General features: G+C 40.9%; 1 protein-coding gene across 1 annotated transcript in view; it reads right to left on the bottom strand.

The window, feature by feature from the left end:
* The window catches only part of GRM3 (glutamate metabotropic receptor 3), a 112,134-nt gene that overhangs the window by 78,621 nt on the left and 14,164 nt on the right, over positions 1-19,349 (bottom strand). The window contains exon 3 of the mRNA XM_015535133.2: positions 18,676-19,073. Within this exon, the coding sequence (XP_015390619.2) occupies positions 18,676-19,073 (398 nt within the window). The remainder of the gene's footprint in view (positions 1-18,675; positions 19,074-19,349) is intronic.

Below are 19,349 nucleotides of genomic sequence, written 5' to 3'. Positions count from 1 at the left end.
TATGTACCATGGCTGCAGACTGGCAGTAAGAGAGAGCCCTGTCTGCGCTCAGGCTTGGCTTGGTAATGGTGTTTTTGGGTAGCACTGGAGAAGCCATCTCTTCTTGATGCTACAGTTTTCTCATCTTCAAGTTATATTCGTCAAGACCTTAACCCCCTCAGGGAGGCAGAGAATGAAAGGACCTGAAAAATGCCCAGAAATATTATTTTCTGGTAGCTAGGAGTCACAGTGAAAGGATCCTAAGCTGCCAAAACTTTCTTCTCCCAGAGGGGTACAAGTAATGAGAAGCTGCTTAGGAAAAGAATTCTTATCTGTTGACCGATAGGATCCTGTGGCTTCGTGTCTGCCTCTCCAGGATGTCTGAAAACAATTTTCAGATAAGGCAGGCTGTACGATAGAATGAATTATGCATAGAATAATGGCAACGCGGAAAAGTTTCCCTGCACGGGGAAGGGGCCGCGATGAGCCATAGCACGTTGGGGAGGGTGGAGGGCTAGAGTCAAAGTGCAATTATTGCAATTATTAGAACTATGCATAGTGTGTGACTATGAATCTGAAGGGTGGAGCACAGAAGGACACCCAGGTGGGAAGAAGAGGGGAGAAGAATAGGAGCTGTGCCGTGGCCTATACCACAGATTGTCTAGCTGCTGGTAGGAGGAGCTTTCTTACTAACATAAAACTTGGAACCAGAGTTGGGGGACCTCCAGATAGTTGTCAGCTGGATGTTTCCTATCTCATTTGTCTAAAACTTGGGCATCTGCAGCATTCTTAACTTGCTTTCCTGGCCATATGGTTGCTCTGAGAGAGCATGAAGGAATAAGGGGAACTCCTACACTGGACATCATTTTAAGAGTAAAAGAAGAACAATTTTAGGATGGGGAGGTAATGTGAAATTTTGGAAGAAAGCTATCCAATTATATTATTAGTAGGAGTGGAGTGAGGAAAACGAGGATTGAGTTATATAGGCGTTAGCAAAAAAAAAAAGTGGTTTAAAAGTAGAGATACACTTCTCATGGACAGAGACTCTAAAAAGGTACATAGCCTAAGAGAGAAAGATTTGAAAAATAACTCCCACTGTAGAGAATAGTTTTGATAAGACGGTAAAGACAAGGTCTCCAAAGAACCCATGGGGGCCTTTGAGTGATAAAAGAACTAGTGACAAGAGATGGGTGCTAGGGCTGTGTCGGGTCCTTGGGCCTCCCCATGGGCAGCTAAAAGATGGGAATGCACCTGTAAGAATTAGGGAGACTAAAACACAGAATGCGAAACTGGAGCAAAGTGATTTTTGTTGTTGCTGGTACTGTTATGTGTTTATGTTTCAGGAGAAGACTTGGTGAAAAGAGAGACTTACTGGCTGGGGAAGTTCCAGATGGTGAAAGAAAAGACCTTGCCCAATCCCTCTTGCCTCTTCCCTCTATTCAGTGAGAATGTTTCCCAACGTGGAGATGGTAATACAATTAAATGAAAATCTTATCTTGCATCATTGTGGGAGAGTAGACTAAACAAAAGCCCATAATAACCCATGTTATTTGAGTTTGCTTCCAGCTCTGAATTCTGGGAGAAACAGCAGATGAATCGGTGGGATCCCCATGAATACTCTTTGAGGATTCAATAAGGGGAGGACTGTCAGAGGGTGAAAAAGAAGGAGGAAGGGGAAATTCAAGAAATATAAATTAAGATTAAATAAATCAGTAAGCAGGATGTGTTTTGGTAACTCTCTAGAATAGAGTTTTTAAAGTTTTTTTTTTTTTTTAACGTGTATTTATTTTTGAGAGAGAGAGAGTGAGACAGAGTGAAAGTGGGGGAGGGACAGAGAGAGAGGGAGAAGCAGAATCTGAAGCAGACTCCAGGCTCTGAGCTGTCAGCGCAGACCCCCATGCGGGGCTCAGACTCACGAGTGGTGAGAACATGACCTGAGCCGAAGTCAGATGCTTAACTGACTGAGCCATCCAGGTGCCCCTAGAGTTTTTTCATTAGAGAGCATGCAGGCACTTAGAAAGGGATAGCATGCATTCACTAAGAATGAATTTCACTAGAGAACATCTCTGTGGAACTATTTAGGGAAGAATTGTAGTCCTGGAGGACCGTGACTTCAACAAGGCATTAGTGACATTACTTGCACTCTTGTGGAAAAGGGACAGCGATAGGAATTGGTTGAGAAAGAGAATGGTTTGGAAGAAGGTGTATATAAGGTTAAATTTTTACCAGTGACTTTGGAAGATAAATGTAAATAAGCTACAAGACCTTCACATTTTAGAGCTGGAAGGAACCATGAAGATGCCCTAAGCCTTTTGTTTTCTAGATGAGGAAACTGAAGCTCATAGGGTGAAGTGGATTTCCAGAATTTACACAACCAATAAACAGAAAAACTAAGATTAAAGTCCAATCTCTTGATTTTTCCAAAGGACTAGACTCCCTTGCTGGCAATAAGGTGATATTAACATAGGAGAGATGTAAATTTCTGAATTCAAGTTAAAATGACAAAAGTGAATAAAGGAGAAGAAAACTAGGGGAAAATGAGGTTACAAATGCAAAGCTGAGTGCTGCAGTTCAGCACCAGAAATCCAAGGGTGGCTAAAATCAAAGGTGGATTATTGAGGGGTTTACTCTCTTTAGATTCCATTTCATACTTCTTCAGAAGTCATCAGGGAGGAACTGTCCCACAGTCCCTATTCTCTGAGTGACTGTCAGCAGACTGCCTTTTTGGGAAAATCTTTTAAAGATCCCTGGTATTTTTAATGGTGCTAATAGTTTCGTGCCTCCTAGGGTTCTAACTGTTGTAGATGTATTATCTGCTTTAATCCTCATAACAATCTTACGCAATGGATACTACCATTATCCTATTTTGTAGACTGAGAAACTGAGGCACAGAGTGCCTTGGGATCTTGCTATAGAGTCCAAAGGTGATGGGATTTGATCCCAGGCATTTTGGCCCTGTGCTCAACGTCCCACACTTAATCCATTCTGCAACCCCAGCTCTGAACCTCTGTCATCTGCAATTATTCTCACTATGCGATAGCACTGGTATATTTCGAGTTATAACATGTTTGTCTTCTTTTAAATTTCTGAAGGCCTTAACTCCTTGATTTGAGGACCATGAGTCATCATTCCTTGTTATCAGAGTGTGTGTTATCAAATAATATATATATATATATATATATAAATAAATATTTATATATTACTTTTTGTTTTCATTTTTCAGTCTGTATTTTGTAGTGGCTCCATAAGCATTTGCTTTCTGACTGGCCATCTTCAGAGATAACAGCAGTTGTCTGAGAATCCACTGGGAAATTTTAACTGTGAGGTCGAAAGCTTCAAGCTATAAATATCATGATCACGTTTGACTTCATGATTTGTGCGAGAAACACAATGACCTTATGGCACAGCCTGTTATCTCCTAGGCCTGGAGAGGCTGCATGCAGGTTTAATCAAACCCCTTCTCCCATGTAGCATGTATTACAGTTTTATGTTCAGTGGTCAGACACCTTGGGGTGTCCGTTTTCTGGGTGGTTTGAATTTAGGTAGGACTAGCTATTGCCGTGTTTTCATTGTAACCCAGCAAGTCACTAATATATTGACTCAGTTGGCTTGAGGAGAAACATTTAGGATGCTGGACTTGGCCAGGTTACTATTATTTAGCAAATGACATGATCTAAAATTAAGATTTCTTGTATTTTCCTCATTTTTGTAGTTGCGAGGGGTTATTTAGCATGGGCTTCATCTGCAATAGTTGTCCATCAGGCCAACTGTTCAACTGTTCAACTGTTGTTGAACATCTGCCATCATTCTCCCATTCTTCCCCCTCCAGATGAGCTCAGTTCTGTGTGGTTTCCCCCTATTTATTATGTTCTGTGTCTGTGCTTAACGTTCACTTCATACGATGTTCTCAAATCTACATGCCTTTGCACATGGCGTTCCTTCTGCTTAAGGTAACCTCCACCACTTGTCAGCTCAGCTAATCCATTCAAAGGTCCCTTCTTTCTTGATACCTCATGTCAAGCTGAGACTCTTTTTCTTATACATATTTTCTTCATAGCACTAATCAAATTATATGGTGATTTCTGTTCCCTAATTCCTCCACTGGTATGAGCACTGGTAAGGACAGGGGCTTTGTATTGTTAATTTCTGTTTCCTCAATGCCTTGCAGAGTATAGAGATGCTCCATAATGTTTGTTAAATGAATGAATTGCTGAATGAGTTGGTAGTTTGCTACTCTCCCATGTAATCTTTTCTATTACAAGGATAGATTTCTGTGGGAAGAAAATAACTGGCCACCAACAGGCAATGTAAAGATAATCTCAAACACTATTGATAAACAAGTTGCTGTGCAATATGGATCCTTCACTAATTACATTCAATTTCGCACTAAAATGAGATGACACATAAGACATGGAATTGGCTTAGACGTTTAGGAATCTGAAGCAGAGTATTTCGTATGATTAAAACCAATTTCTTCACATTATTTCTGTGTCACCAACTGGGAGTATATAAAAAGAAGTCAATATTATATCAACTGGATCTGGTCATCAGACCAATTCCCTTTAGGGTATAAAACTGTCTTTCATTCTAAGAAAAACAAACTAAGGGCCTTATCCCTGAAACCTCAATTTTCAAACAACATATACCTAAAGTAGGGGTCATATAAATGTGTATCTAAGGCCGGCTTCACCAAATGAGCTGATATTAGGATCAGCTGGTAAGAGAAGTTTTTTTTGTTTTTGTTTTTTTTCTGGAGACAAATGCATCATATACAAGACACATTAAGCAGCCAAACACTCAGAACTGTCATCAGTTGCTCACTTATTCTTTCTTGGGAATGTCTAAAACTTTACCTTTCCGATAGTCAATAGCTGATTGTGGAGTGATGCTACTGTCGGCATCAAAACCATCCTTATGTGCCGTTGAGTATTTTGAGTTAAAGACCAATGTTTCTGAAAGTTTTACTTCTCTCAACATTTTTTAGCAAGTCAGGGGGACTCTTCTTTTTAGTACTCTGGGTGTCATGCTTCATTTCAGTGATGTCCTCATCATGAGAGCGAAAGAGTGTGAACCGTGAAAAAGAGCTCAGGTAGTCTTTTCTTTGATGTGAAAAGGGAATATGGATTGGAAATTTCTGTCGCCTGTGAGGCTCCACATCAATCCTGCGGTCCCTCTTCCCGTTCAGGATGTCTGTGACGTACCCATTTCAAACATGAGCTTTGTGCCTTCTGCGGTGGCACCGTGCCACATTTTTTTTCTCAACAGAAGACAGAAAGGCGTGTGCAAGTTTAGAGTCTAGTGGAAATAGATTTCCCACTCAAGAGATTGTCCCTTCACAAGGATGCCTTTCAGAACTTACAGTGTCATTGGCTTCGGAGACTGTGCTAATACATTAAAGGGAATGCCGATAACTCATTTTTGTGTGGACCTGTACTTACCTACAAAAGTTCCAGATGGTGAGAGGCATCAAATGTTTACTTTCTGAGAGAAACACTGTCTATACGGCTGAAGTATATGCATTTGAAAAATAACTCGTTGTGGCTGTCCTGGGAATCAGGAGATTCAATAATAGCCACCATGGGTTTGCCTTTGCATTCTTGGCCGTTCATCTATCTCTTTGGGGCTGTTTTCTAAGATTAAGCCAACAACTTCAGCTGTTTTATCACACGTGCAGTCCTGAATGCTTGGCTCCATCCTTTTAATTAAGCGATTATATATAAGTCTGGAAGAGAAACACTGAGGGCTGCACTTTGAACCATCTGCTACCTCATAACCCACGTGAGTACACGAAGCAGGTTGTGAAAGTGGTGATGGTAAGAGACCTCACCGACCCTGCTCTTCCGAATGACCAAGTTGCACTGTCAGCTGTACAAAATCCCGGATTGGTTTGTATTTTAAACTGCAACTGGAGGTGGTATATAGCTGAGAAACCGCCTGAGGAATCCAAGCTGTTCACATCACATGAGTTATCTGCCCATAAAGGATGCCAATCATATTGTTACTGTGGAAAGGATTAGTCTTTTTTTTTTTTTTTTTTGGACTGCCCTACCTGCAGCACATCTGGGAACATTTTGCATGAAAACAGTTGACTACAGCCCATGACTGAAGGCCAGAGATTAATCTGGATTTAGGAAATCACATAATAGAGTGTAGCAAATGCCAGTTTACTCAGTATAATCTGCAAAAGTCACTAACTCTTGCATGCCGTGGCCCCCGAACACTGGTCAAAGGTTCATACTGCCTTTCCCATTCAACAGCCTGACTCAGTCCTGATGATTTTGTAGGGGCAGTCCAGACAAAGGATTCTTTATCTGTGGCGAAAACTTACAAAAATGCCTTGAAGTTACCCTGATTTCTGTCCCAACCTCTCCCGAAATCGCTGTACTCAACGCCTGTGGCTTACAACCTGGACAATAATACACTTTCCTTTTCTGCATTCATGACAAATGGATTTATGAATAGAAAGGTTACCCATTTGGGTGCTCTCAAAACTGAAATGATAGCAAACCACATAGGACTCCTCAAATCACGTTTTTTTGAGGGACCAGTATTATAAGACATGTCGGGTTTCTCATGGTGACAATGCTGCTCTGTCTTGCTCCCTTCCTAACACGGCACTATTGGAGGAATAACTTTGTTTCCATCCTGACTTAGCACGTGCTTAGAAGAAGAGCCAGAAGGTATTTTGCCGACTGAATGTGTTGGCATCTGACTTTTGCTCCCCTTTTTCTCCATGAATTAATTTTCGAGAGAAATCATGGAACCGAATTCATGTGGGTCCCAGTCACTAACAACGGGATCAAGAGGTCTATGTCGGATCTGGTCCAGAGTGTGTTAGTGTTTGCCAGGAACGCCTGCAAAAGCATGGCTCCCAGGGGGACTTGACGCCAACAGATCCGTTAGAAGCAGGTCTTTTCGTACCTCGGGGATTGATTTTCGACAATGCCTGTTCGAGGACTTAACAGAGCCACAAGTTGCATTAAACCATGTTTTCTGTGACCCCTGAAGTGACTTGCCTAACGACAACATGACAAATATAGTCTTACCAATGAGAGAGGCATTTCTTTCCTTGTTAGCTGTTAACCAAAGGCCAAAAGTTGTTGCTACGCCTGGGGGCAGATGAGGGCTGTGGCCCGGTTGAACAAAAAAAAAGGTTACTATTTCCTCCTGAGGTCCTGGGGCAATAATTTAGGGCAGAAGGTCACATACCACATGATTTGTAGCAAATAGAACTGTGTTATTCATGGTTTCCCCCTTGGCTGTTCACTACTTCAACAGAGGTGTCAGGAAGAAAAGCAAATAGTGTATTGGTTCATTGCGCTAGAGCGGAATCAAAGAGGCCAACATTTGGAAGCCCCGCTCCTTCCCTCGCCAGTTGCGTGACCTTAGGCGAATTGTTTTAACTCCTTTAAGATTCAGTTATCTCGTCTGTAGAAAGGAAATAATAGTAGTCCCTTGCTTGAGAAGTTATGCGAGGATGAAATGACAACACAAGTGAAGTATTGAACTCAGGGGCTGGCACTTAGCAAAGGCTCAGAAAGTGAGAGAGATGATGGTAACGTCTCACCCAGCAGTCATTCATTCAGCGGACTTTGATCAGTGCCAATGGTATAAGGCACTCTTCTAAACTCTAGATTTTTCTGTCATGAGTAAGGTACCCCTGCTGCCTTCCATGAAATTATAGTCTGGTGCAAGAAAGAATAAAACATAGCCAAGGTTTAAAATTTTGAGGTACGTGTATACAAACTTATACAAAAACACAGGTGAACGAGCAACTAATAACACTCAGGTGAGTCACGGCAGGCCCTCCTGGAGAGGAAACTTGTGGGCTTGATCTTGAAGGATCAGTGAAACGTCACCAGAGAAAGAGAGAAGGATATAAGAATACATAGAGAAGGGTCTTTGTTTTAATAGTATCCGATAGTTTAGTATTATCAGGGCACCAAGTGTCTTGCAATATTTAGTAGAAGGCAAAGAACAGAGGGACTGTAGCTACACTGCTAAGTGTTTTATAAGTGTTTTATATGTTTTATATGCTGTGCTAAGTGTTTTGGATTTTAGCATGTGCTAAACATTTTTGGATTTGTTTACAAAATAAAACCATTAAAATTTTTAATTAAGGGAATGACGTGACTTTTAAAGTTGTGTTTAAAAAAAAAGGCTATAGTGGGGGTGCCTGGGTGGCTCAGTCGGTTGAGTGTGTCTGGCTCTTGATTTTGGCTCAGGTCATGATCTCGTGATTCGTGGGATCAAGGCATACTCAGCATGGAGCCTGCTTAAGATTCTCTCTCTCTCTCTCTCTCTCTCTCTCTCTCTGCCCCTCCCCCACTCATGTTCTCTCTCTCTCTCTCTCTCTCTCTCTCGAATAAAAAATAAGAAAAATAAATACAAAAACGCTGTACTGTATGACATCCAACTTGAAAGAGTCAGGGAAAGGTAATAAGATTAACAAAACACTCATCCTGACTTAGTCTGTGAGTTCATGTAACCCCAGTAATGATGAATAAGTTCATACTAGAAATATCAAGATTGGAGGTTTAATGGAAAATCTCAGCCCACCTAAAACTGTTTTATTTGGAGGGACCCTGGGTGGCTCAGTCGGTGGAGCACCCGACTTTTGATTTTGGCTCAGGTCATGATCTCATGGTTTATGAAATGGAGCCCTGCATTGAGCTCTGTACCGGACCCTCCTTGGGATTCTCTTTCTCTTTCTCAGCTTCTCCCCTGCTCCTGCTCTCTCTCTGTCTTTCTCATAAACAAGCAAACAAACAAACAAACAAACAAACTTAAAAAAAACCTCTTTTATTTGGTTGGTAGTACCCAAATACTTGTGTCTTCTTTGTTATCCTGTTCATGTCCTTACAGGCCACCTTCAATCCTTCTTGGAAAGAAGCAGGTCATAAATAATACTGGTCGTTGGACAGAATAGAAAGGGTAAAGAACTTTTAAATCCCTGCTAAAGCCTTTCTTTAACGTGGAAATGAACACTGAGAGTCCATTCAGTGGCCATTGGTAACAGTTGAAATTTGCTGGGTGGCACCAACTTGTGTGGGCTGTTGGACTTCTTTAAATCTGGTTCCCAGTGACATTCCTTAAAACTACTGTGTAAGCATAGGTGAGATGTGCTTACGACATACGTTTAGTTTTTACTTCTACGGAAAGGTACTTTCTATGGAAAAATTCTGAACAAATTGTGGATGATGTGTTCGATCACATCTGTTTTCCACACTGGGGAAGCTCAATTGCCTGGTTTGTGTCCTACGAGGCCTCACTGTGAACCTGATGGCAGCTCCCCAAACCGGAGGCACAGTGCCTGGGAGAAACCAATGGGTCCCTGGGATGCATGCCCTACAAATTCAGCCCTATTAAGTGATGGCAAATGTTTCAAGATGCTTTGCCATTCTGACCACTTGGCAAGGAAATCTGGTCTAAATCTGGAATATAGTTTTTGAAAGTGTTTGCTTCTATTGTATTCTCCCCTGTGTTGCAGTTCCCTCTATTTGGAAGGTAAAGTCAGAGCTGGCAAGAATCAAGGGTTTGTCACTAGTAACAGAGGGATTTCCATAACATACCAGGTGGTGATGTCAGAAATAGCAACACCACAATTTCAGTGTCCAAAGTCCCACTGATATACTGCCTGGAGTATCAACGTTTGCTTAGAATTTAACTCCAAGTGTTTCTGGAACACTGTTCTTAAATTTCCAAAGTCCATTAATTAGAAAAACACTCTGTAAGTTTTCAACTGCATTTTTCATAGACCAGTAAAAGCACTTCTACTACATTAAATCAATGAACTTTCATTATCATAAACTGCCAAGTGTTGGCTCCTTCCGTATTGAAATCCTGAGCCTTATGTATTGATCCATTTAAAAGGCACATGTTTAATGGTAATTTGAAAAGAGAACTTTGTGTTGTTAAAGCAAAATCACATCTTAGGTTTAGCTAAAGGTGTCAGGAGTCCTAATTCAATTAGCTTACCTATTCATCTATTTCACAGTATAAAACACTTACTGATATGTCAGGAATGTCTGTATTCCTTGCATTTCATCCTATGACCTCCGTCAAAGACAGGTGATGGCAAAAAAAAGCTCGTTCTCAGCCATGGGCCATTCTCTTGCCCATTGGACAGTGGTCCTGATGGTAACCTCTTGTTTTTCACAAGAGTAGTTTCCAAATAAACACGACAGAAGGGGAATTAATTAAGGAATAAATTAACCCCAAAGCAAAGGAAGAAAAAAAACAAACCAAAACCAACCAACCAGTGCATCTTAGATAATTACCTCTGGTGAGAAATTTCTACAATGAAACAATGTTAACAAAAGCATTTTAAAATTGCTGTTGCCTCCCTCCCGGTGATAAAGTCCTTGAACAGTATTGACCTTTTTTTTTTTTTTTTTTTTTTTTTTTTTTTTTTTTTTTTTTGAGGAGGGGAAGCAGGAACAATGAGGGGAGGTTTCAAAACAATCAGCTTTGTGAAATTGCTTTAGAATGAAAAGTCTGGAAAGGAAATAAATAAAAAGATTCTATTTGAGATAACTTTTGAGTTGGAGTTTCCTGAAGCTTTGGCTCTGTGAGGAGATGATCAGGATAGCAGTGTGGGAGGCAAGCTCTCAGGATCCTAATGTTGTTTCCACTATTTGCAAAGTACTAGAGACTTCACCTTGAATGACCCTCAATGTCTCCAAGAACTGTTTCTCTTGGACTGCAGTTGTTAAAAGTAAAAAAAAAAAACAAAAACAAACTAACATATAATAATGATATAATAATAATACTAGAGGTGCCTGGGTGGCTCAGTTAAGTGTCTGACTTCAGCTCAGGTCACAATTGTATAGTTTATGGGTTTGAGCCCCACGTCAGGCTCTGCACCAACAGCCTGGAGCCTTCTTGCGATTCTCTCTCTCCCTCTCTCTTTGTCCCTCCCCTACTCACGCTGTCCCTGTCTCTCTCAAAATAAATAAATAAACTTAAAAACTAATAATGTCAATAACAATATCTACTAAAATCTAAAATGTTAAATGTTCATTATGTGTGAAACACTATTTTTGCTGTTTTTAAATGTATTGTCTCATTTAATTCCTATAATTACCAGGAAGAGAGTACCATTAATATCTCCAACTTAGACATGAGGAAAGAGGCAATGAAGGCTTAAATGAACCCTGTCTGCATGCAGAGTTTTAAATCACCGAGCTGAAATTAAAATTTTAGGAAAGCCTTGCTAAAAATGTATGGTTGTAGCATATCTGTGCCATGATCATTGTATCTGCAATATTAAACTTACTAAATACAACTCTCATCTTTACTTTTCTGGTGATTGACACTCTAAAGATGGATTAGTGAATGGATTTCTAATGCTGTCACTCTGCTTTTGTTGAGGTCAGGATGATGGTTCCTTCTCTTCTGCATTGGCTATGAGCATAGGCTGTGGCAATACTTGGCCCTCTGATGACTCTGTGTGGACTAAGAACAGAGCCCTCTCCTCATCTGGAATGGCCATGGGTGCCCAGCTCTGTGAACTTGGTTAGTTGTCTCTGGACAACTCTAAGTGCAAATGAAGTAGAACCCATTTGTGTATCTTTGTGGTATCTTTTGATACTGAAATCAAGGTATCTTTTGTGGCCCATGTGCAGGCAGTAGAGGAGGGGAGAGTGGGGGGAAACTTCTGTCCCACATTCTCACTTTGCTACATCATCATCCTTTTGCATCAAACCCAGTTTTCCATTGTAAGAAAATGCTTATTTGAAACTTATGAACACCTAGACTAATCTGGAATAGGCAGGTCGTGGCTGTGACCCCCCGAGTCCGAGATTTGTTTACCTGGTAGAGGCATTATCCTTGGTGCCCTCAGTACACAGGCAAAAGGATGCATTTCCTAAACTCACGTGGCTTATCGGTCGGTGGAAAACTAGATCTGCAAATAAACAATGGTATTTAATAAGATAGTAGTGGTGATGTGTGTTTACGTTGTGGGAGCCTGGGAAGCGTTTCTCAAGAAGGGTAGGGTTGGAAGTGAGAACTGAAGGTAGGTGGGGTTTGGGAAGGCCTACAGACAGCTGAAGAACATTACATCCCAGGTGGAAGAAACACTGTGTTCTCTCTTTCATGAAAGAATGTGCAGATCCTCTCTGGGAGACTATGAGAAAGCAACTTTCCAGGGAGACTTCAGAGGCAGGCTTGATGTTTACACTGATCTAAATGTCTTTTTCCTGTTTATCTCCACTGCCTTCTGCTCATTCTGTCATGCACTCTGGTCTCCTAGGGCTTATGCTGTCAATTGATACTCAGGTTCTATTCTTACGCCTGTTTTATATATGGGTTTGATACCTCCTCATTTGCTTATACAGACCTCAGGGACTCCGAAGAGGTCTATTTAAAAAAAAAAAATAAGGTTTATTCATTTTTCCAAGACAGAGACAGACATGAGGCAGGGAGGGGCAGAGAGAGAGGGAGACACAGAATCCGAAGCAAGCTCCAGGCTCTGAGCTGTCAGCACAGAGCCCGACACGGGGCTTGAACCCACAGACCGTGAGATCATGACCTGAGCTGAAGTCAGATGCCTAACCGACTGAGCCACCCAGGAGCCCCCTAAGAGGTCTATTTTTAAATTTTATTTTATATTCTCTCTGCTCCATGTTACCCAGACCCTACACAATAGTATTCTTGATGTTCCTAAAATATAAATGCTTTAATAGATGCTTATTTTCTGATGAAAAATGATTTTCATGAGAGCCCTGGTTGTAATATGTAGGTAATTGAGATGCCGGGTTCACCAAACTCATAAAAATACTACCATAATCAAGTGAAATAACAATTGGTTGGGCTTCTTCAAAGTGAGCCTGACAGAGAAGAGCCAATTATTTATTTGCTTCCTATTTGAGATACTACTTCTGTAGTAATCCCTTGTATCGCAATAGTAGAGCATTTTGGTTACGCGAGAAGTGCCCTTAAATGCCATATAGTTCAAATACCGACATGAACATGCTGCTTCACTTTCAAAAATGGGCCAGTTTTGCTTGAATAACCCCAGTGACAGAGGACTCACTTCCTCACACCCCCTGCTGTTTCATTTCTAGGACATCTCCCTTATGTCGGCCCTAAATGCGCCTTGTTCTAGATCAGTGATTGCCGGTTGGGAAGGGCCATAACTCTGTGATTTGGCAAGGCATGGGAACATTTTTGGATGTCACACCTTCAGGTGCTGGCCGGCATCGAGTCTAGCGGGTGGAGGCCGGTGATGCTGCTAAATAAACCTCCCAAGCACAAGGGCAGCACCAGCCCAATACTGCCAAGGCTGAGAAACTCTCCTCTAGGTTCACCTTATTTATTGATCCACAGAAAAAGTATAAAATTTTCCATCCGGCAGTCTGTCTGAGACTTGGACATAGTTAACTGCACGAAGGCTTTTGTATCTCCAAGTCCTTCGATTATTTTTCTAATGCTGTTATAATAAGGCGAGCAATTCGTGTGTGACTCTTCCTAAAGTATTTGAATTTAAAAAAGAAATGAATCATTGGGTGGGAGGGCAATGCTTAATACAAACTGGCCAGTGGCGGACAGCTTTTGCGCCGTGGAATTGGTGGAGGAATAAGAGAGTGGTGTCTTGATGTGCCGTTCCCCTTGCCCCATCTAGATAAAATCCACGAAACCTACTGCAAGGGATTTAGTTTAAGGAGTTATTCTGATCAGAGACATGATGGAAGCAATGCATGGCATTCCAAATCCGTGTCATGATACTAATGTCACAATGACTCTCTCCCAGGGCTAGAAAGGTCCTGAGATACGGATATTGCCTGTAAAAGGGTCTGACTATCCTGGGCATGAGAGAGAGGTAGTGAGATCCTTTCAAGGCTCTCTTCTGCCCTTTCTATGAGCTCATCTTTTAGATGCCATCTAACCCAGGCCCCCATTTGTTGCTGAGGTCACTGTAACACTCAGGGACACAACACCCGGGTCAACTAATACCTGTCATTTCAGTTAAAATGTGCTCCAGTTTGGCAAGAAAGACTGAAAAAAATGACACATCCTCTGAAAAAGAGAGAGGAACGTTTTTGGAACAATTCAAGGGACATGTTTGAATGGACAGCTGAGGAGCTCTCATTGTAGTCTGTTTAAAAAAGCACAAGCATGAACAATGCTTCAAAATAAGTACCCTGTAGACAATGGCCCAGCTAAAGGCAACCAACCCGATACTCTTCTTGAATAAATACTCTTTTCCCTTGAAGTGGGTAGATTGCAAGCTTATGGGGAAGAGCAGAATCGTCTTAAAGAGAATCACCAGAGGAGGTCAATAGATCCCATGTATATTTGCTAATAAAGAAGGATTTTGGTACTAGCTTTCACTGATTATCCAGTTAAGAAATCAATACTGTTGCTTTATAAAAGGGACGACCACAGAGTGGTTTGCGCTACTTAATAAGAGTGTTGGGAAAATAATTATTAAGGTCTTCATCCATGGTGATACAGTTTAACTCAGTAAATCATTAAGAATTTCCTCTTTCATGCAGTTTTCACCCTCTGCAAACAATGCCTATTGTATGAGCTAACACAGCAGGAGGTATCTCCTCTGCTGACTTCCAGAGAGTTCTTTTCAGTTAGTGAGAAGATAATGAAAGAAGAGGAAGCGGGAGAGAAAGCATCTCCTCCAGCAATCCCACCAAGAAAGCAATCCAGGCTCACGTAGGGGGATTATTATCATTCTCTAAAATCCTCTCTCTCAACAGGCAATTTTGTAACAGAAAACTCCCTGCTCTGGTTTGGGACTGGGCGTTACAATTAGATGATAGGAAGTTTTCAAACTGGGTGGTGGATTTGTGTTAGTACATTTCTTCTCTGGCTTCACCCTCTTTTTTCCCCTCTGCTCAGTTCAAGCAAAGATACTTTCCATTAAATATTCAGGAAGTCAAAAGTAGTTAAAAATGGATTACAGTGTTGCCTGACGTAAATAAATCTTTGTGGCTACCGGCTACATGCTGTTACTACGGTTATCAGACCCCGGGGTTTATGAGAAGAATCAGTCCAGGAGTAGTAGGCAAGTGTGAGAGGTACCCTGAAAAATCCACTCTCTTAAACTGTTTTCTTCATTAATATACAAGAGTGCTCTAAATTCAGCATTAGAAATTTATTGCTTTGGATTGCCTTTGACTATGTTTTAAAATTCTTACTAAAAGATTTATTTCAAATGGATAACACACTTTAGTTCTTCTTCTTTCTTTCTTTCTTTCTTTTTTTAAAATTTACTCATTTATTTTGAGAGAGAGAGAATGCAAGTTGGGGAGCAGCAGAGAGGGAGGAAGAGAGAGAATCCCAAGCGTGCTCTATGTTGTCAGGGCAGAGCTGGATGAGGGCTCGATCTCACAAACTGTGAAATCATGGCCTGAGCTGGAATCAAGAGTCAGACACTTAAACAACTGAGCCACCCAGGTGCCCCTAACACACCTTAATTCTTAGCTCTATAGCTAAGAATTCTCTGAGCTCCCTAAGGGGTCTCCCTAAGACCTCTCTTTGTTCATGATGCCTAGCTGAAAGCAAGACCCTGTGGGGAAGTGTTCCTTGGAAGCTGTCTGAAATTCAGTGTATAGACAAATCACTCCACCCCCTAGTTTACTTTGGCCAGGACCAGTGTGTGGTCTAATGAGAGCCTGAGCAGTCAGGACCCCAGGGGGCTATGGAGGAAGGGGTGAAGCCATCTCTGCGCTTCCTCTCCAGCTCACTCCCTTACTGTGTCAAGGCCTTCGTCCTCTGGCCCACGGATATCTGCCACAATATTCCAATTGGCCTCTTCAGATCCAGTGTCTCCTTCACACTGTGGCCCACTTAGCCTTCCTCCAGTGCAACTTTCATGCTATCCATCTTTCTCAAAACCTTTCTAAATGTTGTTTCTGACCTTGTGAGCTATATGAACATATTGGGAATTGTAGTTACTGTTACTTCATAGGAATATTGTACCTGAAGCCAGAGTGTGAGTTCCTTGAGGTCAAGGCTGTGTTCTTTCTTACCTTAGTGGTCTTTCTAACCCTTGTCCTAGTGCAGAACACACACAAGGGATATATACAGATTGACTTGTTGATGAAGCATATGGGGCACCAACAATGGCCTCATGGGACTGTTTGGCCACTGGGAAGGCCATGGAGTTCGTTTTAGATGTGGCTCTTCTACTGACTTTTCCTATCATTGTGGGGACCTAATAGTTACCATTTATTGAATATGATAGTGTTTTGGTGAGGCATTTTCCACAGATGCTATCAATTTATCCCCTCAACAACTTATCAACGTAGATGCTATTTGCTTATTTTATTTACTTTTAACATTTATTTTGGAGAGAGAGGGAGGGTAGGGGCAGAGAGAGAGGGAGGCAGAGAGAGAAGCAGGCTCCAGGCTCTGAGCTGTCAGCACAAAGCCCAACTTGGGGCTTGAACTCACAAAGCACGAAATCATGACCTGAGCTGAAGTGAGAAGCTTCACTGAGCCACCCAGGGGCCCCTATTTTGCTTATTTTACACATAAGCTAAAAAATGTGGAGTTGGAATCATAACCCCATCTTTCTGGTGGTCAAAATTGATATCCTTCATTATAGCATGATACTTTTGGATTCTTTATTTGTGCTGTGGAAACAGAAATCATATCAGCATTTGTGACTTTATGTTAATTTTGACCACATGAATGAAATAATAAGCTAGGTCCTTTGATGATTAAGAAGTGGCTTTTTCCCTTGTGAACTCATACAGGATTTTAGTAGCCCAGATTTTTTTTTTTAATAAAACAATTTGCCCCCCCCCCCCCCGCCTTTTGAAGGTACATAGGTAGTAAAAGAGTAAAATTAGTTTAAAAAATCTATTTGCCTGGCATAGTTTGTTAATTACTTTGGCTAAACAGGTATTTACACATCTGGTGTAGAGTGTAATTTATTGCACTGAAGAAACTAAGGTCAGAAAAGCATATATATATTCTCTTACCAGTGGTAATATCAGGTATAATATAAATATTTATAAAATGATTGGCACCCATCTGGTGAGATTATTATTGAAAGATGACAGATACATATTTTTAATTCTCTCTTCTCAAGTAGCAAATCCCGTCTCTCCTGATCCAAGTATAGAGATAGTGGCAAAATTAACATAATATGCTTTGAGATGTGCAATATTTTCTATCCACCTAATGAAGCCAAAGGGTGTTTATGAAAAACCAATTATCCTAATTACTCATAATATGAGGGTGTGTTCTGAAGAAGGAAAGAAATTTGAAGTAGCTCATTTAGAGCAGCACAGAATTGTACATAGAATTTTAAATGCCAGGAATCTAGGAGATAGAAATAAGGTTATTCCAATGCAAATAGAGTCGACTTAAGTGGTTTGTGACATCTAAAGATAACATGAATGTAATCTGACTTCCGTTAGTGCTTGGGGCTTTGATTATAGTAATTTGGTAAGAGGCAAAGAACATGACTCTTGGAATCATGGACTTTTATTATTGTGACCTTCATGCCATGGACTTTTATTATTGTGACCTTCGTGCCTCTCACCAAAAAAAAAAAAAAAAAAAAAAAAAAAAAAAAAAAAAAAAAAAAAAAGATTGAATGGCAGCTAACATATAGAAACCATATGGAACACTTGAAAGAGCACAAAAGTACATAAGATTTGAGTTCTAGCTCTTGAGCTACCTACCAACAGGAGTTTTCATGAAACCAGTCTTTCTGGGACTTGGGAAAATGAGAAGGTTGAGTTAGTAATTTCTCAGCTCTTTTCCATCTCTAAAATTCTGTGACCGTGTGAGTAAAACTTGCTAGAGTTTGAATAATGTGTTCCTTCTTTTTCTAACATAATTATAAGATCCAATTGTCAACTTTTTATCTTAATTTAAGTCACAGGCTGAATTGTCCACCACCCCCCCCCCCCCCCCACCGCCATGGTAGTAATTCACTGGCTTTTCTGCATACATTTTCAGATTTGCACCATGAGAAACTGTTTACGGTTAGTCTCTGAACAAAATGATGCTTTAGTAAAAATTAGTGTAAAAAAACCCCCAGAGTTTAGATGCTATTTCTTCTGGTGGTTGATTGTATGGATGGCTTCAAATCATCATGTCACCTTATACCCACATCCTTTGTGATGTAATTTCATAGCACTTGTCCTGTGGGCAGGACATATTTCTCTGCTCCTCGACTCTGGGCTGAGCCCTGTCAGTTGCTTTGGTTAACAGGATGTTAGAAGGAATGATAAAGCAGAAACGTGGAAGGGGCCCGTGCAGTTAACTTTGCATTTCCTTGCACCTCTGCCGTTGCTCTGAGAAGAACACGTCTGAGCTAGCCCAGCAATTCCAGGTGGAGGATAAGGAACAACCAGGAATAGAGCCACCCACAGCTGAACCCCACCTTGATCAGCTCACTCCAGCTGATCTTCAGATCAATTTAGATTCAGATCAATTTATAATTATTATAAATTATAATAATAAATCTTGTTTTAAGTCACTGAATTTTGGGATAGTTTGTTATGCCACAGTAGCTACCCTATACACTTCTAAACAGTTTTCATCGCTAGAGAAATGTTACGTCTGCAAGCCTGTATTACCAAATACCCACTGAAATAACCGATTATATTTTAATATTATCCATGAAGGCAATTATCAGGATATTTTCTTTTTGTTTCCCCAGGACATGAAACCAAAGAGACATAGCATTTTAACAATAGTGCTGGCCAATCTTACCTGTATGGAAACACTGCTGTATGAGCCGCCGATGACCCCTGCAATGAGCAGTGGGATATTTTCTTGGATGGCATAGGATCCATCAGGACACATATACTCAGCTTCATCCACTTTAGTCAAAGATGCCCTGACAAATTCCAGTGATTGCTCTAATGCATAGGTATCCCTTGAGCATGTATCCAAAATGTGCACGCCCAACTTCACTCCTGGTAGCAAGTAATTGTCTTTGTTGATTTCATCAATAGCAAACAACATGGCTTCCAGGCGTTGGATCCCTCGGTCCTCATTGATTCGCCCACATTCCTCAGTTCCAGTGCCTTTTTCATTAATAGGAAACAGACCGCCTAAAACAAGGTCACCTTCTATTTTAATTTCCCTCCTCAGAAAGTTATGGTCCCCTAAAGAGAGTAAAAATCCCTTTGAAAACAAAGCTAACATGAGAACTTGGAGTCTTGTCAACATCTTCATGAATCCTGCTTCTGTACCTCCGGGAGATATCAATGGATGAAGCCAATGTTGCCCGCTAGTCCTCCTCTCTCATTTCCAAACTGGATCTTTGGCCTGTCCTTCAAATAAGGGAGGAACAGACTAACAGAGCCTGTTACCAAATTCCTAAAGAGATAAAAATTATATGAACAAAAGTGGTAAAGAAAACATCAGTGATTACATTGAGG

The sequence above is a fragment of the Panthera tigris genome, chromosome A2 (genome assembly GCF_018350195.1).
Source record: "Panthera tigris isolate Pti1 chromosome A2, P.tigris_Pti1_mat1.1, whole genome shotgun sequence".
NCBI classification, from domain to species: domain Eukaryota; kingdom Metazoa; phylum Chordata; class Mammalia; order Carnivora; family Felidae; genus Panthera; species Panthera tigris.
The sequence above is the reverse complement of the archived record's forward strand: the minus strand, read 5'-3'. Positions and strand labels throughout refer to the sequence as shown.